Source organism: Trichosurus vulpecula, chromosome 4, assembly GCF_011100635.1.
Source record: "Trichosurus vulpecula isolate mTriVul1 chromosome 4, mTriVul1.pri, whole genome shotgun sequence".
In the NCBI taxonomy this organism is placed as follows: Eukaryota; Metazoa; Chordata; class Mammalia; order Diprotodontia; family Phalangeridae; genus Trichosurus; species Trichosurus vulpecula.
The window spans coordinates 190,594,811-190,614,555 of record NC_050576.1 but is presented as its reverse complement, the minus strand read 5'-3'; the positions used below and the strand labels follow the sequence as shown (position 1 = coordinate 190,614,555).

The 19,745-nt window shown below is 47.9% G+C and overlaps 1 protein-coding gene across 5 annotated transcripts in view; it reads left to right on the top strand.

Moving 5' to 3' along the window:
* Positions 1–17,742, top strand: part of MPP2 (membrane palmitoylated protein 2) — a 38,593-nt gene extending 20,851 nt beyond the window's left edge. For all 5 annotated transcript variants that reach the window (XM_036756513.1, XM_036756517.1, XM_036756514.1 and 2 more), the window contains 8 exons: positions 1,460–1,687; positions 3,397–3,528; positions 3,795–3,900; positions 3,990–4,058; positions 4,352–4,513; positions 8,322–8,524; positions 9,687–9,815; positions 15,600–17,742. In XM_036756513.1, coding sequence (XP_036612408.1) covers positions 1,460–1,687; positions 3,397–3,528; positions 3,795–3,900; positions 3,990–4,058; positions 4,352–4,513; positions 8,322–8,524; positions 9,687–9,815; positions 15,600–15,776 — 1,206 coding nt within the window. In that variant the 3' untranslated portion in view covers positions 15,777–17,742. The remainder of the gene's footprint in view (positions 1–1,459; positions 1,688–3,396; positions 3,529–3,794; positions 3,901–3,989; positions 4,059–4,351; positions 4,514–8,321; positions 8,525–9,686; positions 9,816–15,599) is intronic.
* The last annotated feature ends 2,003 nt before the right edge of the window (positions 17,743–19,745 follow it).

Here is a 19,745-nt window from a genome sequence, read left to right as displayed (position 1 = left end):
TAATTATGTGTAGGGTGACTTTGGGAGTGGGGGCTACCCAGCAGCTTTGGGGATTCCAAGGGCCTCATTTAGGAGGTGGCCCAGTCTGAGCTGAGCTTTGAGGAGCAAATGAGATCATTTCAAATGCTTACAGACCTTGAAGGACTTCATAAGTGCCGTGATTTATTGGCATTATTACTATTAATGATAATCAGTATCTTCCCCTTCTCCCTGTTAGTGCTACCTCCTTGATTGCTTCATCCAGGCTAATCAGCAGGAGGAAAGAATAAGGGAAGGGGGCAGTGGTGGTGTTCTCAACCTTGGCTTCTGGCTCAGGGGGCTGGTGAGAGGGGAGGAGGAGGGAGGGAGAGGAGGAGGAGGAAGAGAAAGAGGAGGAGGAGGAAGAGGAGGAGGTAAAAGAGGGGGAAGAGGAGAAGGAAGGGGAAGAAGAGGAGGAGGAAGAGGAGGAGGAAGGGGAAGAGGAGGAGGGGGAAGGAGGAGGAGGAGGAAGAGGAGGAGGAGGAAGAGGAGGAGGAAGGGGAAGGAGGAGGAAGAGGAGGAGGAGGAAGTGAAAGAGGGGGAAGAGGAGGAGGTGAAAGAGGGGGAAGAGGAGAAGGAAGGAGAAGAAGAGGAGGAGGAAGAGGAGGAGGAGGAAGGGGAAGAGGAGGAGGAGGAAGAGGAGGAGGAGGTGAAAGAGGGGGAAGAGGAGAAGGAAGGGGAAGAGGAGGAGGAGGAAGAGGAGGAGGAGGTGAAAGAGGGGGAAGAGGAGAAGGAAGGAGAAGAAGAGGAGGAGGAAGAGGAGGAGGAGGAAGGGGAAGAGGAAGAGGAAGAGGAGGAGGAGGAGGAGGTGAAAGAGGGGGAAGAGGAGAAGGAAGGGGAAGAAGAGGAGGAGGAAGAGGAAGAGGAAGAGGAGGAGGGGGGAAGGAGGAGAGGGGAAGAGGAGGGGGAAGAGGAGGAGGGGGAAAAGGAGGAAGAGGAAGAGGAGGAAGAAGGGGAAGAGGAGGAAGAGGAGGAGGAAGAAGTGAAAGAGGAGGAGGAGGAAGAGGAGGAGGAAGAGGAGGAGGTGAAAGAGGGGGAAGAGGAGGAGGAAGGGGAAGAGGAGGAGGAGGAGGAAGAGGAAGAAGAGGTAGAGGAAGAAGAGGAGGAAGAGAAGGAGGAGGAGGAAGAGTAGGAAAAGGAGAAGAAGGAAGAGGAGGAAGAGTAGGAAAAGGAGGAGGAGAAAGAAGAGGAGCTAAGAAGAGGAGGAGAAGGAGGAGGAGCTGTTTGAAGAAGCCTTGCTGGGGGAGCTGACAGCCTGGGGCTTACGTTTGAGCCACAAGGGGAACCCACCACACCTAGGCTCCTGGGAGCTGAGCAGGAGGTGGGGGTTGGGGGTGGGAGTGACAGGTTCTGGAGAGAAGGCCAGGACATTTAAGCATCAGGATGTATAGACCTAAGCCTGCCCCTTAACCCACCCACCTCCTCTTCCTGCTTTGCCCAGGGCGTGACGTTCCGAGTGGAGGGTGGAGAGCTGGTGATTGCCCGAATCCTGCACGGGGGCATGGTGGCCCAGCAGGGCCTGCTGCACGTGGGTGATGTCATCAAGGAGGTGAACGGGCAGCCTGTGGGCAGTGACCCCCGGGGGCTACAGGAGTTACTCCGGAGTGCCAGTGGTAGCGTCATCCTCAAGATCTTGCCTAGTTACCAGGAGCCCCACCTGCCTCGACAGGTGGGCAGCCTGTTGGCACCTGTGCCCAACCCCCTCTCTCCCTCCCTGGACCCTGGTATCTTTCCCTCTACACTTGATAGTCCCCTGCAATGTTGGCTGTTCGGAGGGGTGCTTCATGCGGACCCTCTTCCCTCCCCCAATATGGGTGTGTATTGGAGGTGAGCTGTGACCTATGTATGCAAACATGCTTGAATATTCTGGCTACAAGGGTCTGTGTGGCATGGACCCACACTACACAGGGGGAGACGAGGATCATGGCACGGAGCCGATGCATGTAGCAAGTATGCATTCATACTTGTGCAGATATGTAGGTATGCATGCACATGCAGAGGCAAGTGTGATGTAAAGGAAAGAATGCTGGATTTGGAGTCAGGAGAGGCCTGGGTTCCAAACCCTCCTCTGGTCCAGAGCTTCCCAGTCATGTGACCACAGTCCATCCTCTGAGCCTTGATTACCTCGTATGTAAAATGGAGGTAATTCAAATAGTACCTACTTCACATGGAAAGCACTTTGCCAACCTTAAACTGGTATAAAATGTCAGTTAACATCCTTATACAGATGTGTGCATCTTTGTAACACAAACGTACATTTTGGTACTCACATATGCAGCTACATGCACAATACATCCTTGCAAGGCATGTGCACATGTGTCCTTGTATGTATGTTGTACCCTTGTGTGTATGTGCATTCTTATACATATATGTGTCCTTATACATGTGCACCCTTTTATATATGTGTGTATCCTTGTACATATGTGTGTACCTTTGTGTGTGCGTACATCCCTTTATATATGTATGCACGCTTATATACACACATGGCACACTTGTTTGGTCATTTCACTCTTCATGACGCCTTTTGGAGTTTTCTTGGCAGAGATACTGGAGTGGTTTGCCATTTCCCTCTCCGGCTCATTTTATAGATGAGGAAACTGAGGCAGACAGAGTTAAGTGACTTGACCAGGGACACACAGTTAGTAAGTATCTAAGGCCAGATTTGAACTCAGGAAGAGGAGTCTTCCTAACTCTGGGCCAGGCACTCTATCCGCTGTGCCACCTAGCTGCCCCTTGTATATTTGTAGATACGTGTATTTCCTTGTACATGTGCATGTGTGTTTATGTGTGTGGCATGTATACATATAAGCCTGTGTAGAATGTTTCTCATTCTGGCAGTAAGCGTATGAAGCCTCCCATCAGATTGAAACTCCCCAGGCCTGGCTGTCTCCCAGCAGACTGTGGGGTTAGCATCTAGAAAGTGCTTTGTCACAACCCGAGCCCAGTGGGCAGGAGAGAGAGGAGAAGGAGCAACCCGTCTTGGTGTGGGCATCGCCCACTCCTTCTCTCACTAGAGTATCTAAAGGGAGATCAGGAGGAATGATAACCCTGCCCATAACTGGGAGGGACAAAGACAGAACTGATCTACCGCCCTTTGTTCTGGGCAGTGAAAGGAGCCTGGCAGTGAATGGCAGGACCGGCAGAGACAGTGACGTCACCCCATAAAGGGGCAAGGACTAGTGTGTATGAGTGTGGCTGGCTGTTTGTACTCTCATCTCCCCACTACCTTCTCCCTGGGACTTTAAAGGCCAGGGGATGGCACCTTACTCAGGTCCTGGGTACCCTACCATCCCCCTCCTGGGTGTCCTTATGGACACTACGTCTAGCATGGCCTTTGATTTATATGTGCTTCTTCCTCCCACCCCCGCCCCTCCCCAGGTGTTTGTCAAATGCCACTTTGACTATGAGCCAGCCCGGGACAGCCTGATCCCCTGCAAGGAGGCCGGCCTACGCTTTTGTGCTGGGGACCTGCTCCAGATTGTTAACCAAGATGATGCTAACTGGTGGCAAGTGAGTGCCCTCAGGGCACGGCCCCTGTCAGGGCTTGTTGCCCCATGGAAGCCAGGCCTTCTGCCCCGGGGTGCCTCACAACCCTCTCCCCTCCCATCAGCCCTCTGCTGGTCCACCTTAATCCAGTCCATCAAGTGGGGTGCTAGAGCTGGTGGGAAAGGAGGAAGCATGAACATCCCCACTGATACCCTGAGGGAGGGAAAGTGAAGGGGAATAGGGGAGATAGCAAAGTTCTTAAGCCCAGTGGGCTTGGGTGGGTGTTTCAGGCATGCCATGTAGAGGGGGGCAGTGCTGGGCTTATCCCCAGCCAGCTGCTGGAAGAGAAACGGAAGGCCTTCGTCAAGAGGGACCTGGAGATGACACCAACCTCAGGTAAGCGCTTCTTGGGTAATGTCGTGCCAGCTTTGGGGGGTGATGAGAGCACTTCTACGTTTACCCATCCCTTCTGTCTCCATTGCCAGGTGCCCTGTGTGGCAGCATTTCAGGGAAGAAGAAGAAGAGAATGATGTATCTCACTACCAAGAATGCGGGTAGGTACCCTCATGCCTGGGCACTGCCCACCCTCACTGTTATCTCCCTTGGTGCTGCATGGAAACTATACCTTAATGTTATACTGTGTTTACTTTCCCCTGGCACTAACTTCAGGCATCCTTCCTGGGCACTTCCTACTGCCAGATACATGACTGCTGGGCCCCTAGATACCACCCATGGGCATTGCATCCATCTCCCTGAATGTTCCTCTGTGACCTTGCCTACCTCTTCCTTTTGCCCTGATATACCCATGCTGCCCTGACGGGTGGTGCACTTGCCTCTGTGCTCACAGAGTTCGATCGGCATGAACTTCTGATCTACGAGGAAGTGGCTCGGATGCCCCCTTTCCGGCGGAAAACCCTGGTTCTGATTGGGGCACAGGGTGTGGGGCGTCGTAGCCTGAAGAACAAACTCATCATGTGGGACCAAGACCGCTATGGCACCACTGTGCCCTGTGAGTTGACCCTGGGGTGGGTGCTATACCCCAAGAGAGGGCACCAGACTGAGTACTAGGCTCAGTTATCAGTCCCAGGGGCATTGGTTTATCTTTGTTTCTTCCTCAGCTCCTAGATCAGTGTCTTGTCTAGAGAAGGTAAGGGAAGAGGCGGTGTGGAGTAGTGGTCTGGACCTGAAGTCAGGAACACAGGTTCAAATCTCACCTTGGACCCTAGCTGTGTGACCCTGGGCAAGTCACTTAACCTTTTGGGGCTTCAGTTTCTTCACTTGTAAAATGAAAGGGTTGGCCTTGATTGTCTAAAGTTCCTTCTAACTCTAATTCTCCGATCTTATGAAATATTTATTGAATTGGAGTGGGCACTCTGTTTGAGAGGGGCAGCTAGGTGGTGCAGTAGATGGGACAGGGGCCTTGAGGCCACACGTGGGTCTTTGGGTGCGGCTTTTTAACTGAGTCCAAGTTTTACAGAACAAATCCTTTTATTGAGGGGATTTGTTCTGTGACCTTTGATTCAGTCAAAGGGCCACAGGTTCCCCACCCCTGGATGGAGTGTTGGGCCTCAGAGTCAGGAAGACTCATTTTCATTAGTTCAAATTCAGCCTCAGACACTTACTAGCTGTGTGACTCTGGGCAAGTCACGTAAAACTGTTTGCCTCAGTTTCCTCATATGTAAAATGATCTAGAGAAGGAAATGGCAAACCACTCCAGTATCTTTGCCAAGAAAATCCCAAAAGGGATAACAAAGAGTCAGATAAAACAGAAAAACAAAAACAAATTGTATTTCAGGGATCTAAATTGGTCTAATTTAATGAGAATTGAAGGCCAGCCTAGGTATACCTCCCTCCAGGGTCCTGAATAACCCTACTTAGAGAATGGAATCATGGAGGGAAAATAAATGTAGAGGAACAAAGGAGAGGAGAGAGAGGCAGCTGGAGCAGCTGAGGGGGAGGAGGGGAGACATCAGTGTGGATTTATGGTTACGTAGATTAGTATGTAGAAACTGAGGTTGTCTGTTAGGGGCAGCAAGGTGGTGCAGTAGATGGGGCTGGGCCTGGAGTCAGGAAAAACTGACTTTAAATCTGCCCTCAGACATTTATTAGCTGGGTGACCTCGGGCAAGCTACTCAATTTTCCCACCTACCTCCCAGGGTAAAATCAGATAGTATTGGTAAGGTGCTTAAAAAACATTAAAGCACTATGTAAATATATAATGCACACATTTATATGTACATATATAATATATAATGTATTATATAGAAAATGATTATAACATACTGAGTTTTTATTTATAATTTTTATTATATTTATATATAAAATGTATTTATTTATATATTTATAATTATATACAATATACATTTTTGGTGTCATTTTTCAGTTGTGTCTGATTCTTTGTGACCCCATTTGGGGTTTTTCTGGCTGAGATACTGGAGTCATTTCCTTCTCCAGCTCATTTTACAGATGAGGAAACTGAGGCAATCAGGATTAAGTGACTTGCCCAGGGTCACACCACTAGGAAGTGTCTGAAACCAGATTTGTACTCAGGAAGAGGAGTCTTCCTGACTCCAGAAAGCACTGTGCCACCTAGCCGCACATAATAATTATATGCAGTACAAACAAGATATTATTTATATGTGATATGTCACCTATAATATATCGCACATCTACACATCATATGTAATATATATTTATATGGAATCTATTAAATATTAATAATATCATCGGCATCAGCATCCTAGGAAGACCTAGAGTCAGATACATCTGGGATCGAATGCCCGCTTTGCTACATGATATCTGCATGACCAAAGGTGTCATTTCCCCCTCAGTTGGCTCATCTGTAAAATGGCAGAGTTGGGGTCCATGATCTTCAAGGTTCTTTCTAGCTCTGAATTCTAGAAGGCTATGAAACATCAGCTATCATTTTTGCTGTTCCGCCTGATTGTTTGGTGAGTGCACACCCTCTGCTGGTGAACAAAGGGTACTGCACCATCAGGTTGGGGATTGCCTCCTACCATTGATCAGTAATCAAGGGTGGGGAACATGTGGTCTTGAGGCTGCAAGTTCCCCACCCCTGAGTGATACATTGAGATGTAACCTTCTTAGCCCCTACCCTGCCCTCAATAATAATAATAATGATAGCTTGAATTCCTATGTCACTTTAAGGTTTGCAAAGTGCTTTAAAAACATCTCAGGTTGTCCCCACAACAACCCTACGAAGTACGTGCTATTACCACTGTATAAATAGGGAAACTGAGGCAGATGGAAGTTAACTGACTTGCCCAGGTCACGTAGCTAAGAAGTATCTGAGGCTAGATTTCAACTCAGTTTTTCCTGACTCTAGGTCAAGTGCTCTAGCCATTGGGCTACCAAGCTGCCTCAAGGAACTAGCGGTCTAGCTTAGGAGACAAGACGTGTCTATAGTCTCTGGTCAGAACGGACCTCAGAGATCCCCTAACCTCCGTGTGTTTCTATACCTCCAAAGACAGGGAAATCATTCCATTTGGGCGACAGCTTTACTCTTTAGGAAGTTTTTTTTCCCTGATATTTTCCCTGATATTCCCTGATATTATTCCCTGATATCCCCTTACAACTTCTACCCTTGGGCCCTTCTGAGGGCAAGCAGACTAAGTCTATTCGCTCTTCCACGTTCTGTCTCTTCAGATATTTAAAGATAGTTCTCATGTCTTCCCTAGGTCTCCCCTTGTCCAAATTAAACACCTCTACTTCCTTTAACCAGCAGTCTTCTCATCATCCAGATTGCTCTCTTTGGAACACAATGTCCCTCCTAAAATGAGCTGAATACAATATTCTAAATGGGGTCTGGCTGGGGTGGAGGAGCTAGGACCTTCCTCATTTGTGACACTATATTTTATTAATGCAAGTGAAGGGCATATTGGACCTGGGAATTTATTGATTGGGCTAGCTAGTTGTGTGACCCTAGGAAAGTTATTTAACCTCGTTGTGCTTTGGGCTCCTCATCTGTGAGTGAATGGGTTGGATTCGATGGCCTTAAAGTTCTCTTCCAGCTCTAATTCTGCGAAATGCTGATTGAATTGAATTGGACACTGAAGTGGACATGGTGTCTAATAGATTCGGTTCAATCCAACCTTTTTTTTTTCCCCTGAGATAATCAGGGTTAAGTGACTTGCCCAGGGTCACATAGCTAGTGAGTGTCTGAGACCTCATTTGAACTCAGATCTTCCTGACTCCAGGGCTGAGTTCCTGCTCCATCCACTGAGCCACCTAGCTGCCCCAGTTCAATCCAATCTAACCAGCATTTAGGGGCAGCCTAAGTATTCCTTAGGTAGGGGCAGTGGATAGAACGTTCACCCTGGACTCAGGAAAGCTTGAGTTCAGATCTGGTCACAGACACTGCCTAAGTTGTATGACCCTGGACAAGTCACTTAACCCATTTGCCTCAGTTTCCTCATCTGTAAAACAAGCTGGGGAAGGAAATGGCAAACCACTCCAGTATCTTTGCCAAGAGAATGTCACATAGGGTCATCAAGTCAGAAACAACTAAACAGCAATAAGGTGTTGCTTCCTCTGGCATCCTGAGTATCTGTAGTTAGAGAATGGGGACCATAGAGGGTTCATACTATCAGTGCAGATTGGGCTGTCCCCATTTTGCAGATGGAGAAACTGAGGCTGAGAGTGGTTAAGTGATTTGTTTAAGGTCACACAGTTTTAGTAAGTGTCTGAAGTGGGATTTGAACTCAGATCTTGCAGATTCCGAGCTCAGCACCCTATGCACTATCCCATCTAGCTGCCTCAGTGTTCACATGTGTATTCTCACTCTCCCTGCCTGCCAGACACATCTCGCCGGCCTAAGGACTCTGAGCGGGAAGGCCAGGGCTATAGCTTCGTGACACGGGCAGAGATGGAGGCTGACATCCGCGCTGGCCGCTACCTCGAGCACGGGGAATATGAAGGGAACCTGTACGGCACTCGAATCGATTCTATCCGAAATGTGCTCAGTGCTGGCAAGGTGTGCGTGTTGGACGTCAATCCACAGGTAAGCCCCTGCCTGCCCCCCCACCCTAGGCTGGCCACCTCCCTGACTGCCTGCTGGCCGCATTCCTCGTTCACAAATGGGCCCTTCCTAATCCCAGGCTGCAGCCCAATCCTTCAGGACCCTCTCCGCACTATACAACACCATATTGTCCACCATAGAGCCTTTTCTCAACCACAGCTAATGCCTTATCCCCTGGGGACTTTCTTTAACCCTACATAACACCGCCTTCCCTGGGGACCCTGGGTCCGAATTCCAGCAGGACGACATTCCTACCTCTGTGACCTTAGGTAAATCGCTTAGCACCTCTGAATAAGTTTCCTAATCCGTAAAATGAGGAAATTGGACTAGGTAACCTCTCAGGTCTTTTCTGTCTTTAAATCTGCAATTCTATGTATGATTGTGTTCAGTGTATGATCTATGAACCCTTCCCCCTTCTATTACCAACCCCAGGTCAAACCCTTCCCATGACTTCCTCTCTTACCTTCTTTTCCTAATGGATACTCTGAGATATATCTCCCTTTCCCTTTCCTGGGAGCAAACTCTACTCTGACTTCATATACTTTTTTTTTTGGAGGTAATTGGGGTTAAGTGACTTGCCCAGGGTCACACAGCTAGTAAGTGTCTGAGGCTGTATTTGAACTCAGGTCCTCTTGACTCCATCCACAGTGATATCCACTGTGCCGCTTAGCTGCACCTGACTTCATATACTTTTTTTTTTTTTTTTGGAAAGTCAGGGCAATTGGGATTAAATGTCTTGCCTAAGGTCACACAGCTAGTAAATGTGTCAAGTGTCTGAAGCTGGATTTGAACTCAGATCCTCTTGACTCCAGGGCCACTCCTCTACTCACTGTGCCACCTAGCTGCCCCCAACTTCTTATACTTTTAATGCTTTGCTTGACCATGGGCCATACCCCAAGCTCCAGGGACCTTCTGTAACCTTACATAACACCCTCTGCCCATGCCTAGAAACGTTGGGTTTGAACCCCTTGCCTGTTGTTTCTTTACTAAGGGAGCTGAAGATTCTATCTCCCAATTGATATTTCATCTGAACCCTGAAGTGGGAGGGTGCTACAGGGATCCCCCCGGGGTAAGAGATATGATTTTGGGGAGAGGGAATAAAGATTAAGGAGATAATGCTGAACACTTCCCACCCTCATCTCAGGCAGTGAAGGTGCTAAGAACTGCTGAGTTTGTCCCATATGTGGTTTTCATCGAAGCCCCTGACTTTGAGACCCTGAGAGCCATGAACCGGGCTGCCCTGGAGAGTGGGGTGGCCACCAAGCAACTCACGGTGAGGGGGGCCTAGAAGGGAAGCAGAAAGATGGGTACAGGGTGGGGAAGAAACAAGTTCTAGGATGGGATGGATGAGATAGCCCTGGGAGGGGTGCAGGAAGTGCTTGGGGGCACAGTGGGAAATAGGGATACATTGACTAGTGGGGAGGCTGGGCAGCAGGTCAGAGGTACCCAAGGAAGTATGGGCAGGTGTTCATCTTTTCAATCATCCATCAAATGTTCATTAAACAGCAGCTCCATTGATGGCCCAGTGAGGGCATAAATCGGTGAATTAAACTCAATTCCTGCCTCCTAGCATATTACATAATATGGGGTGTTCCTAAAGTCTGGACGCAGAGGCAAAATTTTCAAGAAATGAAATGAAGGAAATTTTTATTTAATTGGAATATTAACAAATAACATCTTCAATGATTTCCATCATTTGTGATGCAAAGGTTGATGCGCTTTGCAAGATTCTCATGAACTTGATGTAGTAACTCCACATTGCCATCAATTGCCTATGTGTCCAGACTTTAGGAACACCGTGTGTGTGTGTGTGTGTGTGTGTGTGTGTGTGTGTGTGTACACACGTATGTATGTATAAACAAATATAACACAAGACATTGTGATAAGAGATAATAGGAGCAAAATATTGTAAGAATCTAGAAGAGGGAGATCCCCTCATGATCTAGGGCAGGGGTGGGGAACCTGTGGCTTCGAGGCCACATGTGGCCCTCTAGGTCCTCAAATGTGGCCATTTGACTGAATCCAAACTTCACAGAACAAATCCCCTTAATAAAAGGATTTGTTCTGTAAAACTTGGACTCAGTCAAAAGGCTGCCTCCAAGGGCCTAGAAGGCCTCAAGGCTGCAGGTTTCCCACCCCTGGTAGAAGACCAGCAATGTCTTCACTGGGGAGGTAGCATTTGAATGAGTCCTTGACGGATGGTCAAGCTTTTGACAGATGGAGATAGAAGGGAGAGGCATACTAATCCAAGGTAGGTTGAGGTTAGATCACAGACTTGAGTGTGAGGCTGAGGAGTCTAAGCTTTATTAGAGAGGCATGGGCAGTTACTGAAAATTCTCATGTAGGGGAGTAACAGGATAGAACAGAGCCTTAGGAAGATTGCTTTGGCATCTGGTGGAGGATGGGTTGGAGCCCAATTAGGAGGCAATTAGAGGGGTCAAGGTGATGTGTGATGAAGGCCTGGACTAGAGTAATGACTTTGGGAGTGAGGTGGGGGAGACATATTTGATATTGAGGAGATAAAATTAACAAGACTTCGTGATGGGTTTAACGTGAAGGACAAAAGAGAAGGGGCCAAAGGCTACTCACATATTCTAAGCCTGAATAACTTGGAGGACAGTGGTATCATTGCCAGCATTAGGGAATTCAGGGGGAGGAATGGGTTAAGTGGGATGGATGATGGACTCCATTTTGTATATGTTAAATTTTTGGTGTTGGTAGGCTAACTGGGCAGAGCTGACAAAAGACAGTGGAGAGGAACAGGAAGGAAGAAAGGGAAGGAGGAAGGAAAGGAAGGAAGAAAGGAAGGAAAGGAAAGAGAGAGAGAAGAAAGAAAGGAAAGGAGGAGGGAGGGAAAGAGGAAGGAGGAAGGGAAGAAAAGAAGGAAGGAAAGGAAGGAGGGAGGGAAGGAAGGGAAGGAAGGAAGGAAAGGAAGAAAGGAAAGAAAGGAAAGAGAGAGAGAAGAAAGGAAAAGAGGAAGGAGGGAAGAAAGGATGAAAGGGAGGGAGGAAAAGAGGAAGGAGGGAGGGAAGAAAAGGAAGGAAAGGAGGGAGGGAAAGAAGGAAGAAGGGAAGGAAGGAATTGGCGAAGGAAGGCAGACACGAGCATTTGTTAAGCATCTGCTATGTTCCAGGCACTGTGCTAAGCCCTTCACAAATACTCTCATTGGATCCTCATAACGACCTTGGAAGGTAGTTGCCGTTATTCCCCTTTTATAGTTAAGGAAACTGAAGCAGACGAGGTTAAGTGCCTTACCCAGAGTCAGCAGAAGAAGGGTCAAAATCAGTTCCGAATGCAGAGAGGTTAAGGAGAAAAGGTTGTTGGATTTGTTTGTTGGTGTGGTAGACTGGCGAGGACAGACATCGGTAGTGAGGGGCTGGGCAATGAGTTTGTAAGTGGGGAAAGAAGTGAAAGGAATGAGTAGAGATATTTTCTTGATAAGTTTAGCAGTGAAATAGGGGTAAAAAAAATGAAAGGGCCTTTTGAGATATATCCAAGGGATGAGAATGATTTTTTTTTTCTTCGGATAGGGAGAACTGAGCATGTTTGGAGGCCCAGGGGAAGAAACCAGTATGGGGCGGGGAGAGATTGAAGATGCAAGAGATGGAGTTAATAAATGAATCTAGATCTAGTAGGAGATGGGCAGAACAAAGCTGGAGGGCACAGGTGGCAGGGTTAGCATTGGCAAGAAGGGACATTTCTTCCCCTGGGAGAGAAGAGGAGAAGGAAATGGGTGAAGGTACAGAAATACTGAGAAGCAGAGAGGAGAGAAGATGAGTGGGGAACCTGCGGCCTTCAGGCTACATGTGGCCTTCTAGATCCTTAAGGCCTCTTGACTGAATCCAGATTTTACAGAACAAATTTGGATTCAGTCAAAAGGCTGCACTTAGGGATCTAGAAGGCCATATGTAGCCTCAAGGCTGCAGGTTCCCCACCCCTGGATCTCTGTAAAGTATCAGGAACCAAGGATGTCTTCTGAGAGTGTAGGAGGCAAAGAATTTAAGTGGGACTGGAAATGTATAGTTAGTGGAAAAGTTTGGGACCTGCCCTGTAGAGAATGCAGCGGAGAGTCAAAAAGAGATTAGTGAAAACCTTGCTGAGCAGAAAGAAGCCCTTTAAGCTAAAGAGCTGTGTTGGCCCCTGTCAGCCTGTTTTGGGGACTTCTAGAAATGCTAGGTGGCAGAATGGATAGAGCGCTGGGCCTGGAGTCAGGAAGATTGATGAGTTCAAATCTGCCCTCAGACACTTATTAGCTGTGTGACGCTGGGCAAGTCACTTAGCCCCGTTTGCTTCAGTTTCCACATCTGTAAAATGAGTTGGAGAAGGAAATGGTAAAGCACTCTAGTATCTTTGCCAAGAAAACCCCAAATGGAACCATGAAGAGTCAGACATGACTGAAAATGACTGAACAACAACAAATAGAAAGGAGGCCAGTTTGGCAGGATCATAGAGTGTGTGAAAAGGACTAATGTGTAATCAGCTTGGAAAAAATGGATTGGAGCCCAGTTGTGAAGGGCCTTAAATGCCACGCAGAGAGTTTCTGTTTGGAAAAATAGGGAGCCACTGGACCTTATCAAGTAGGAAAATGGTCAGACCTGTACTTCTGGTAGCTGAGTGAAGGACAGATTGGAAGGGGGAGACTTGAGACAGGGAGAACAATTAGGAGGCCGTTACACTAATTCATGTGAGAGGTAGTGAGGGCCTGGACTTGGAGGGGGGCCGTGTGAGCAGAGAGAGAAGATGGAGGCAAGAGATGTGGGAAGTACAAGAGACAGTGTGTGGGGTGAGGTAGAGAGAAGGTCTGAGGATAATGGCAAGGGGTGGATCAGGTGGGGAGGGGAAAAGAGATAATGAGCTCTGTTCTGGACATGTTGGATTTGAGATGCTAAAGTGACACCCACTTTGAAATGGCCACTAGGGAGGAGCAGATGTGGGACTGGAGCTCTAGTGAAAGACTGGGGATCCATCTATCTATCTATCTATCTAACATCTATCTTTCTACCTATCATCTATCTATGTATCTATCTATTTATCTATCTGTTTGTCTATCTGTCCACCCACCCATTCGTAATCTGTCCATCTATCTAACATCTATCACCTATCTGTCTATCTATCTATCTATCTATCTATCTGTCTGTCGAATGAATGAATCTATCTATCTATCTATCTAACATCTTTCTACCTATCATCTATCTATCTATCTATCTATCTATCTGTTTGTCTATCTGTCCACCCACCCATTCATAATCTGTCCATCTATCTAACATCTATCATCTATCTATCTATCTATCTATCTATCTATGTCTGTCTGTCTGTCGAATGAATGACTCTATCTATCTATCTATCTACAATCTCTCCAGAGAATCTATCTATCTATCTATCTATCTATCTATCTGTCTGTCTGTCTGTCTGTCTGTCTGTCTGTCTCTATGGAATGAATGAATCTGTCTGTCTATTGAATGAATGAATCTATCTATCTACAATCTCTCCAGGGAATCTATCTATCTATCTGTCTGTCTGCCTGTTTGTGTCTGTCGAATGAATGAGTCTATGTATCTTTCTACCTATCATTTATCTATCTGTCTATCATCTATCTTTATCTATCTATCTATCTGTCCACCCACCCATTCGTACATCTGTCTATCCATCTATCTAACATCTATCTATCATCTATCTGTCTTTCTATCTATCTATCTATCTATCTATCTACAATCTATCCAGGGAAACTCTCTCTCTCTCTCTCTCTCTCTCTCTCTCTCTCTCTCTCTCTCTCGCTTGCTCTTGCTCCCTTTCTCTCGAGAACCTTCTACAAAGAGATGAAATTTAAACCATGGAACTGATGATGTCATCAACAGAGAGAGTGTAGAGAGAGAAGAGGGGGCTAGATTAGCTGATCTCTCAGGTTCCTCCATGACCCTTTTGGGATCCAAGGCTGGGCTTCCCCAGATACTGGATGTTGTCCATAAGAGTAATGGGGGGCTTCGTGGGGTCTGGTGAGGGGAGAGGTACAGGAGATAGACAGTGCTACAGGGCTGGAGTGCTCAGAATATGGGAAGGGGGACTTCAGAGGGAGGTCTTCCTGTTTGCCCTCATCACAGGCCTTGCAGGGGTCCCTCTGGTCCTCTCCCAAGGCCTGGCTCTCTCCATTCCTAGGCTGACCCAGGAGAAATAATAAAGGAGTGAGTAAAAAGCTCCAAGTTCAATTTGTGGGCGAGCAGGGGAGGAAAGGAAGGGCAAGGGCGGATGTGATTGAGAGAGAGAGGGAAGGGAGACAGGATTAGGGAGAGGAGCCTTCTCTAGCTAAGGAGCTCCCCTACACCCTTGATTCTACCCCAGCCCAGTCTCCCAGTCTAGCTGGTCAGTTTCTGCTTTGTCCCCAATCTTCAGATTCTCTTTTGCTGCTGGCTGCAAAGTCTTGTGTCCACTGGGAACATTATCAGGTTGGGGAGGACACTTCCTAGGCAGTTCTAAGTGGGTGCTCTTGGGGTTGCTGTGATACCTGGGACAGTAATTGTGGAATTAGATGGCATGATAAAGTGAGTCAGTCTGTTAAGGTATGAGTTGGGGTTTGCTTGGCATAGGTTGATGTGGCAGAAAGAGCTCTGGGTTTGGAGCGGGGAGACCTGGGTTTGAATTCTACCTCACACACATGCTAGCTGTGTGATCTTGACCAAAACCCTTAACTTGCCTGACTCCTCAGTTGGCTCATCTGTAAAATAGGGCTGATGATGGCACCTACCCCACGAGGGTGTTGTGAGGCTCTAATGAGATCACATATGGAAAGTGCTTGGGGCTATATGAGTTGTGATGCTTACGGTGATTTCTTGGTGGGCCTAGGTAGGACTGCTGCTGCCCTGGAGATCATCTCCCCTCAGCACAGGGAGTCAGTGATCGCTTTGATTGGCACCATAGAGGGAAGGTCCAGAGGGGACAGGATCATCAAACCTATCTCTCATGGGTCATCAAAGATGGGTGCGGGGGAGGGAGGTTCTCATTCAGGGGAGGGAGTGAATGGGAAGGGAGCACCTGACTCAGTGGATTCCCTGGGCCTGGGCAGGAGGCGGACTTGAAGCGGACGGTTGAAGAGAGCAGCCGGATCCAGAGAGGGTACGGGCACTACTTTGACCTCACTCTGGTGAATGACAACCTTGAGAGGACCTTCCGGGAGCTTCAGACTGCGATGGAGAAGCTTCGGACAGAACCCCAGTGGGTGCCTGTCAGCTGGGTATACTAACCCTGCCTCCCACCTCTGGCACAGGGATTCACATCCCCATTCCACAATCCTTAGTCACTCAGACCTCATCCTCTGCCAGGAGGTGTCCTTGGGCATCTTCTGCAGAGATTCCCATGTTCCTTAGCCCAGCTCCCTTGGGAAGCTGTGTCCACTCCTTGGGATAAAATGCCAGGTGGGCAACGAAAGCTAGCATCAGTTCTGCAGAAGACACTGTTAGGGTGAGGTATGTTCATGGGGCACCTTGGTGCCCAGGTGCTGCCCACCTTTCCCATGCCTGTTAGCTATCAGCCTACCTGGTTCCCTCTCTACCCTTCTCTATGGGACCAAACTGTGCTTAGGAGGGTGGGGGAAGGGGAGGAACCCCCAAGGTGCCCATCAGTCCATAAATGAGAAAAGCTGACACTTGGGTGAGCACCAAGGTCCCCTGTCGCCACTTTATTTAGTCACCTTTTCTCCTCAGGGCTAGCATAGATCTACCCCTACCCGAGTGCCCTTCCTACTGACTAGTCACTTAATCCTGGGATCCACAGATGGGAGAATTATTATGTCACCATCTAAATGAGCTGGCCATTTGGTCCAGACCTGCCTAGGAGCTAGTTCTGCCTGGTGCTACCCCCAAAGCCTGGGTAAGAATGAAGCACATGAAGCCAGGACACTCATGGTGGGAAATGGGCACTTTCCTCTTTCTGGATAATCCTGGAGAACAGAATGGAATCTGTGTTGGGAAAGATTCCCAGGGCTTAACCTCTCTCCCTATCTCCCCTGCCCTTCCCCAAGTATACAGCAATTCACTGCCGAAGACTCCCCTACAGTATCTTCCAGACCCCTCAGCACTGTTTTTCCCCAGCCTCACCTGGGAGGTATTGGGATGGGCAGGAAGACCTTGGCCTTGAGAAGGGAAAGCTAGACCTCCTATATCATTTCTGCCGAATATCTCCGTGAACTTGGAAAATCGAGAGGGGACAGTCAGCTTCATGATCTTGGCCCAATATTCCTTTCCATCTCATCAAGATGGCACCTGCCTTTTCCAGCTGACAGGGCCTGGCTTTGGGAGTCCTACTAGGAGGGTGGTGATAGGAGGCCTGGGTGACTTGGACAGAGTAGGATGGAGAAGGCCAGGTGGGAGTGAAGCATGAAAAAAGGAGCTTCTTTTGTCTATGTCACACTGATCATATGTGTGTGAGACATATGTGGGCCTCTCTTTCAGGGAGGGTTAGGTTATTTTGCTTTAGAGGAGAACTTTCAGAGTCTGTAGTGGGATTGGAGTGGATGGTCCCTATTTCTCCTTCGTATTGTGAAGGTTCCTCTCCTTAAACTGGGGAGAAATCCCACATCCCAGAGTCTTAGAAATTGTCAGATTTTTATCTCCCAACCCCCATTTCCATGCCTCATTCTCCAAGTATGTGAGGGCATACCATGACCCCCTAATTTAGGAGTTTCGAGTAGTACAGAGGTCACCTTTGTAAAATAGAATTCCCCTTTAAGAAGAGAATGCTGTCTTAGAATTTCCAGGGTCATTTCATCTATTCCCCTGCCTTCCCATAGGATAGCCCTTTCATCCCACAGGAATCAATAGGAAACCTCGAAGGGAAGAAAAAAAACAAACTAGCCTCTCCTAGGTGTCCCTGTGTTTGGGGCCTCAGTCCTCATCCCAATCTACATCCTTACCCTAACTCGAGGGCCTACCTAGTCCTTCTGTGTGTTTAACCTCATCTTTTTTGCTGCAATGTCAACCCAAGCTGGCCCCTGAACCACTGTGCCCTCCCTCCCCCACTGCATTGGGGAGGGCGGGATGTCCCTTTCCAGGAGGCCCAGGAAACTAGTGCTCCCTCATCCCTTCTCAGTGCCCCTACTTGCTTAGGACCCTGGGAGGGCCAGTGGTTCATCAGCATATTCCTGAGAGGGGGAGGAGAAACATATAAGAGAATTGAGTAAAGAGAGAATAAACTGACTTATTTATTACAAATGGAAGAAATCAATTCATTAGTATGTAAATATTGTGTGTATAACATAACCAAATGAAATGTAGAGGGCCCCCGGCAGCTTTCCTAGCTGTTTTCCTCTCCGCATCTCATTTGCAAAGACCTGCTTACACTATGTCTATATTTTTCCTTTTTTTTTTTTTTTTTTGCCCTCTAATTTTCTCCCATCATTCCCAGCTGTCTTCTGGTCTAGCCTGCGGAGCCAGTGGGAAGGGGAAGAAGAGATTCCCTATCGAATGTTGAACTAGTCCTAGTTGTAAGAGATAATTTACCCCTCCCCCACCCCCCAGGAGGGGCCCAAACAGCCTCTAGCAGAAATTCCAAGCTGGGGACTTCGAGGTCCCTTTGAGCTCTGCTTTCTGTGATCTTATTACAATACTTGCCTTTTACCCCTCAAGCAATCTACACGGGACTGAGAGTCAAGATGCTTTTCTAAGCATGAGAGGGGAGAAGGGCCTAGGGAATCTAGCAGTCCCCCAACCCCCATGAGGCTAAATCCTTTCCAGCCTGAGGACCCATTCTTAGAGATGCCACAGGAGTAACCTGTACAAGTGCCAGAATCTTTACCCGTTCCCACACCCCTCTACTTGGTGGTGGGGAGGGAAGGGCTGGTGGGAGGGGAAGAGCTGGGACGTGGGTAGTCTAGACAATCTGGAAGTTGGGGGATCTTCAGTTTTTATTTCTGCCTTGGTGCCAACAGTGGGATTATCTGCCATTCTGTTTGGGGAAATTTGGGAGTAGTCCAGTGGGCAAGCTGGTAAAAATAGAATTCCCCTTTAAGAAGAGAATGCTGTTCCTGACAAGATAGACCCTCTTCCTGGGGAGACCCTGGGAAGTTGTTGGGCCCTCTATGGGAAAAGGCACCTTCTTTAGTCTCTGTATAATATAGCACTATATAAATGGGAGCTTTGATGATGGATGGCACTCGAGCCCCCAAATGCCCTTAGTCACACACAGACATACATAATACCCACAGTCACCACTCATACACCCCTCTGGAGACACGCAAATAATCTTTAGACGCCGGTATAATGGAAAACAGATTAGTCTGAGAATAGTGAGTTATTTCAAGTGCTGCCTCTTATAGGGCCCGTTTAGAGAGACTGGGCAGCTAGGTGGCACAGTGGATAGAGTGCAGGGACTGGAGTCTTCTTGACTTCAAATCCAACCTCAGGCATTTACTAGCTGTGTGACCCTGGGCAAGTCATTTGACCCTGTTTGCCTCAGTTTCCTCATCTGTAAAGTGAGCTGGAGAAGGAAATGACAAACCACTCCAGTATCTTTGCCAAGAAAACTCCAGATAAGAGTTGGACTTGACTGAAATGACTCAACAACAACAGAGGGCCTGGTTCCTTTACAAGCATCCTGGGAAGATTTCATACTCTTCCTAAGAAGTTGTTCATGATGTAGAGGGACATAACTCACTCAAGGAAAGAGCACCCTGCGGTCGAAGTGGTGCCTTGCGCCTTGATGCAACACATTAGGGTTTCATGCTTACTTGACACTATTCATTTTCCCCTTCCCACCATGATGCCCAAAGGGAGTGAGTGCCCTGGCACTGTTCCCCAGTTTCTCTTCACCACCTTCCCCCTCATATCAATATTCAACCAGCCTGGATGCCTATTATCTCCATTCCTTTCCTGGGGACCAAGCATTTCTTGGGAAAAGGGGAAGAGGAGGTTGGGTAGATTGTGTGTGTGTGTGTGTGTGTGTGTGTGTTATGTCTAGGATATTTGAAGAACTTTCAGAATGATGAAGTCACACCCCACTCCCAGATTCTCATTCCTAGCCTCTACCTTATTCCTCAACTCTAGCCAACATCTCTCCGATCCCAATCTCTCTATCTCTCTACCTTTCTGTCTCTGTCTGTCTCCCAGTCTCTATCTATCCTTCTCTCTTTCATTCTACTTTTGTTCCTTTGATTATATTTTCAGACAGAGGCCTCTTTGTGATTTGTCCAAGACCAGGTAAGACAAAGGGAAGCCCC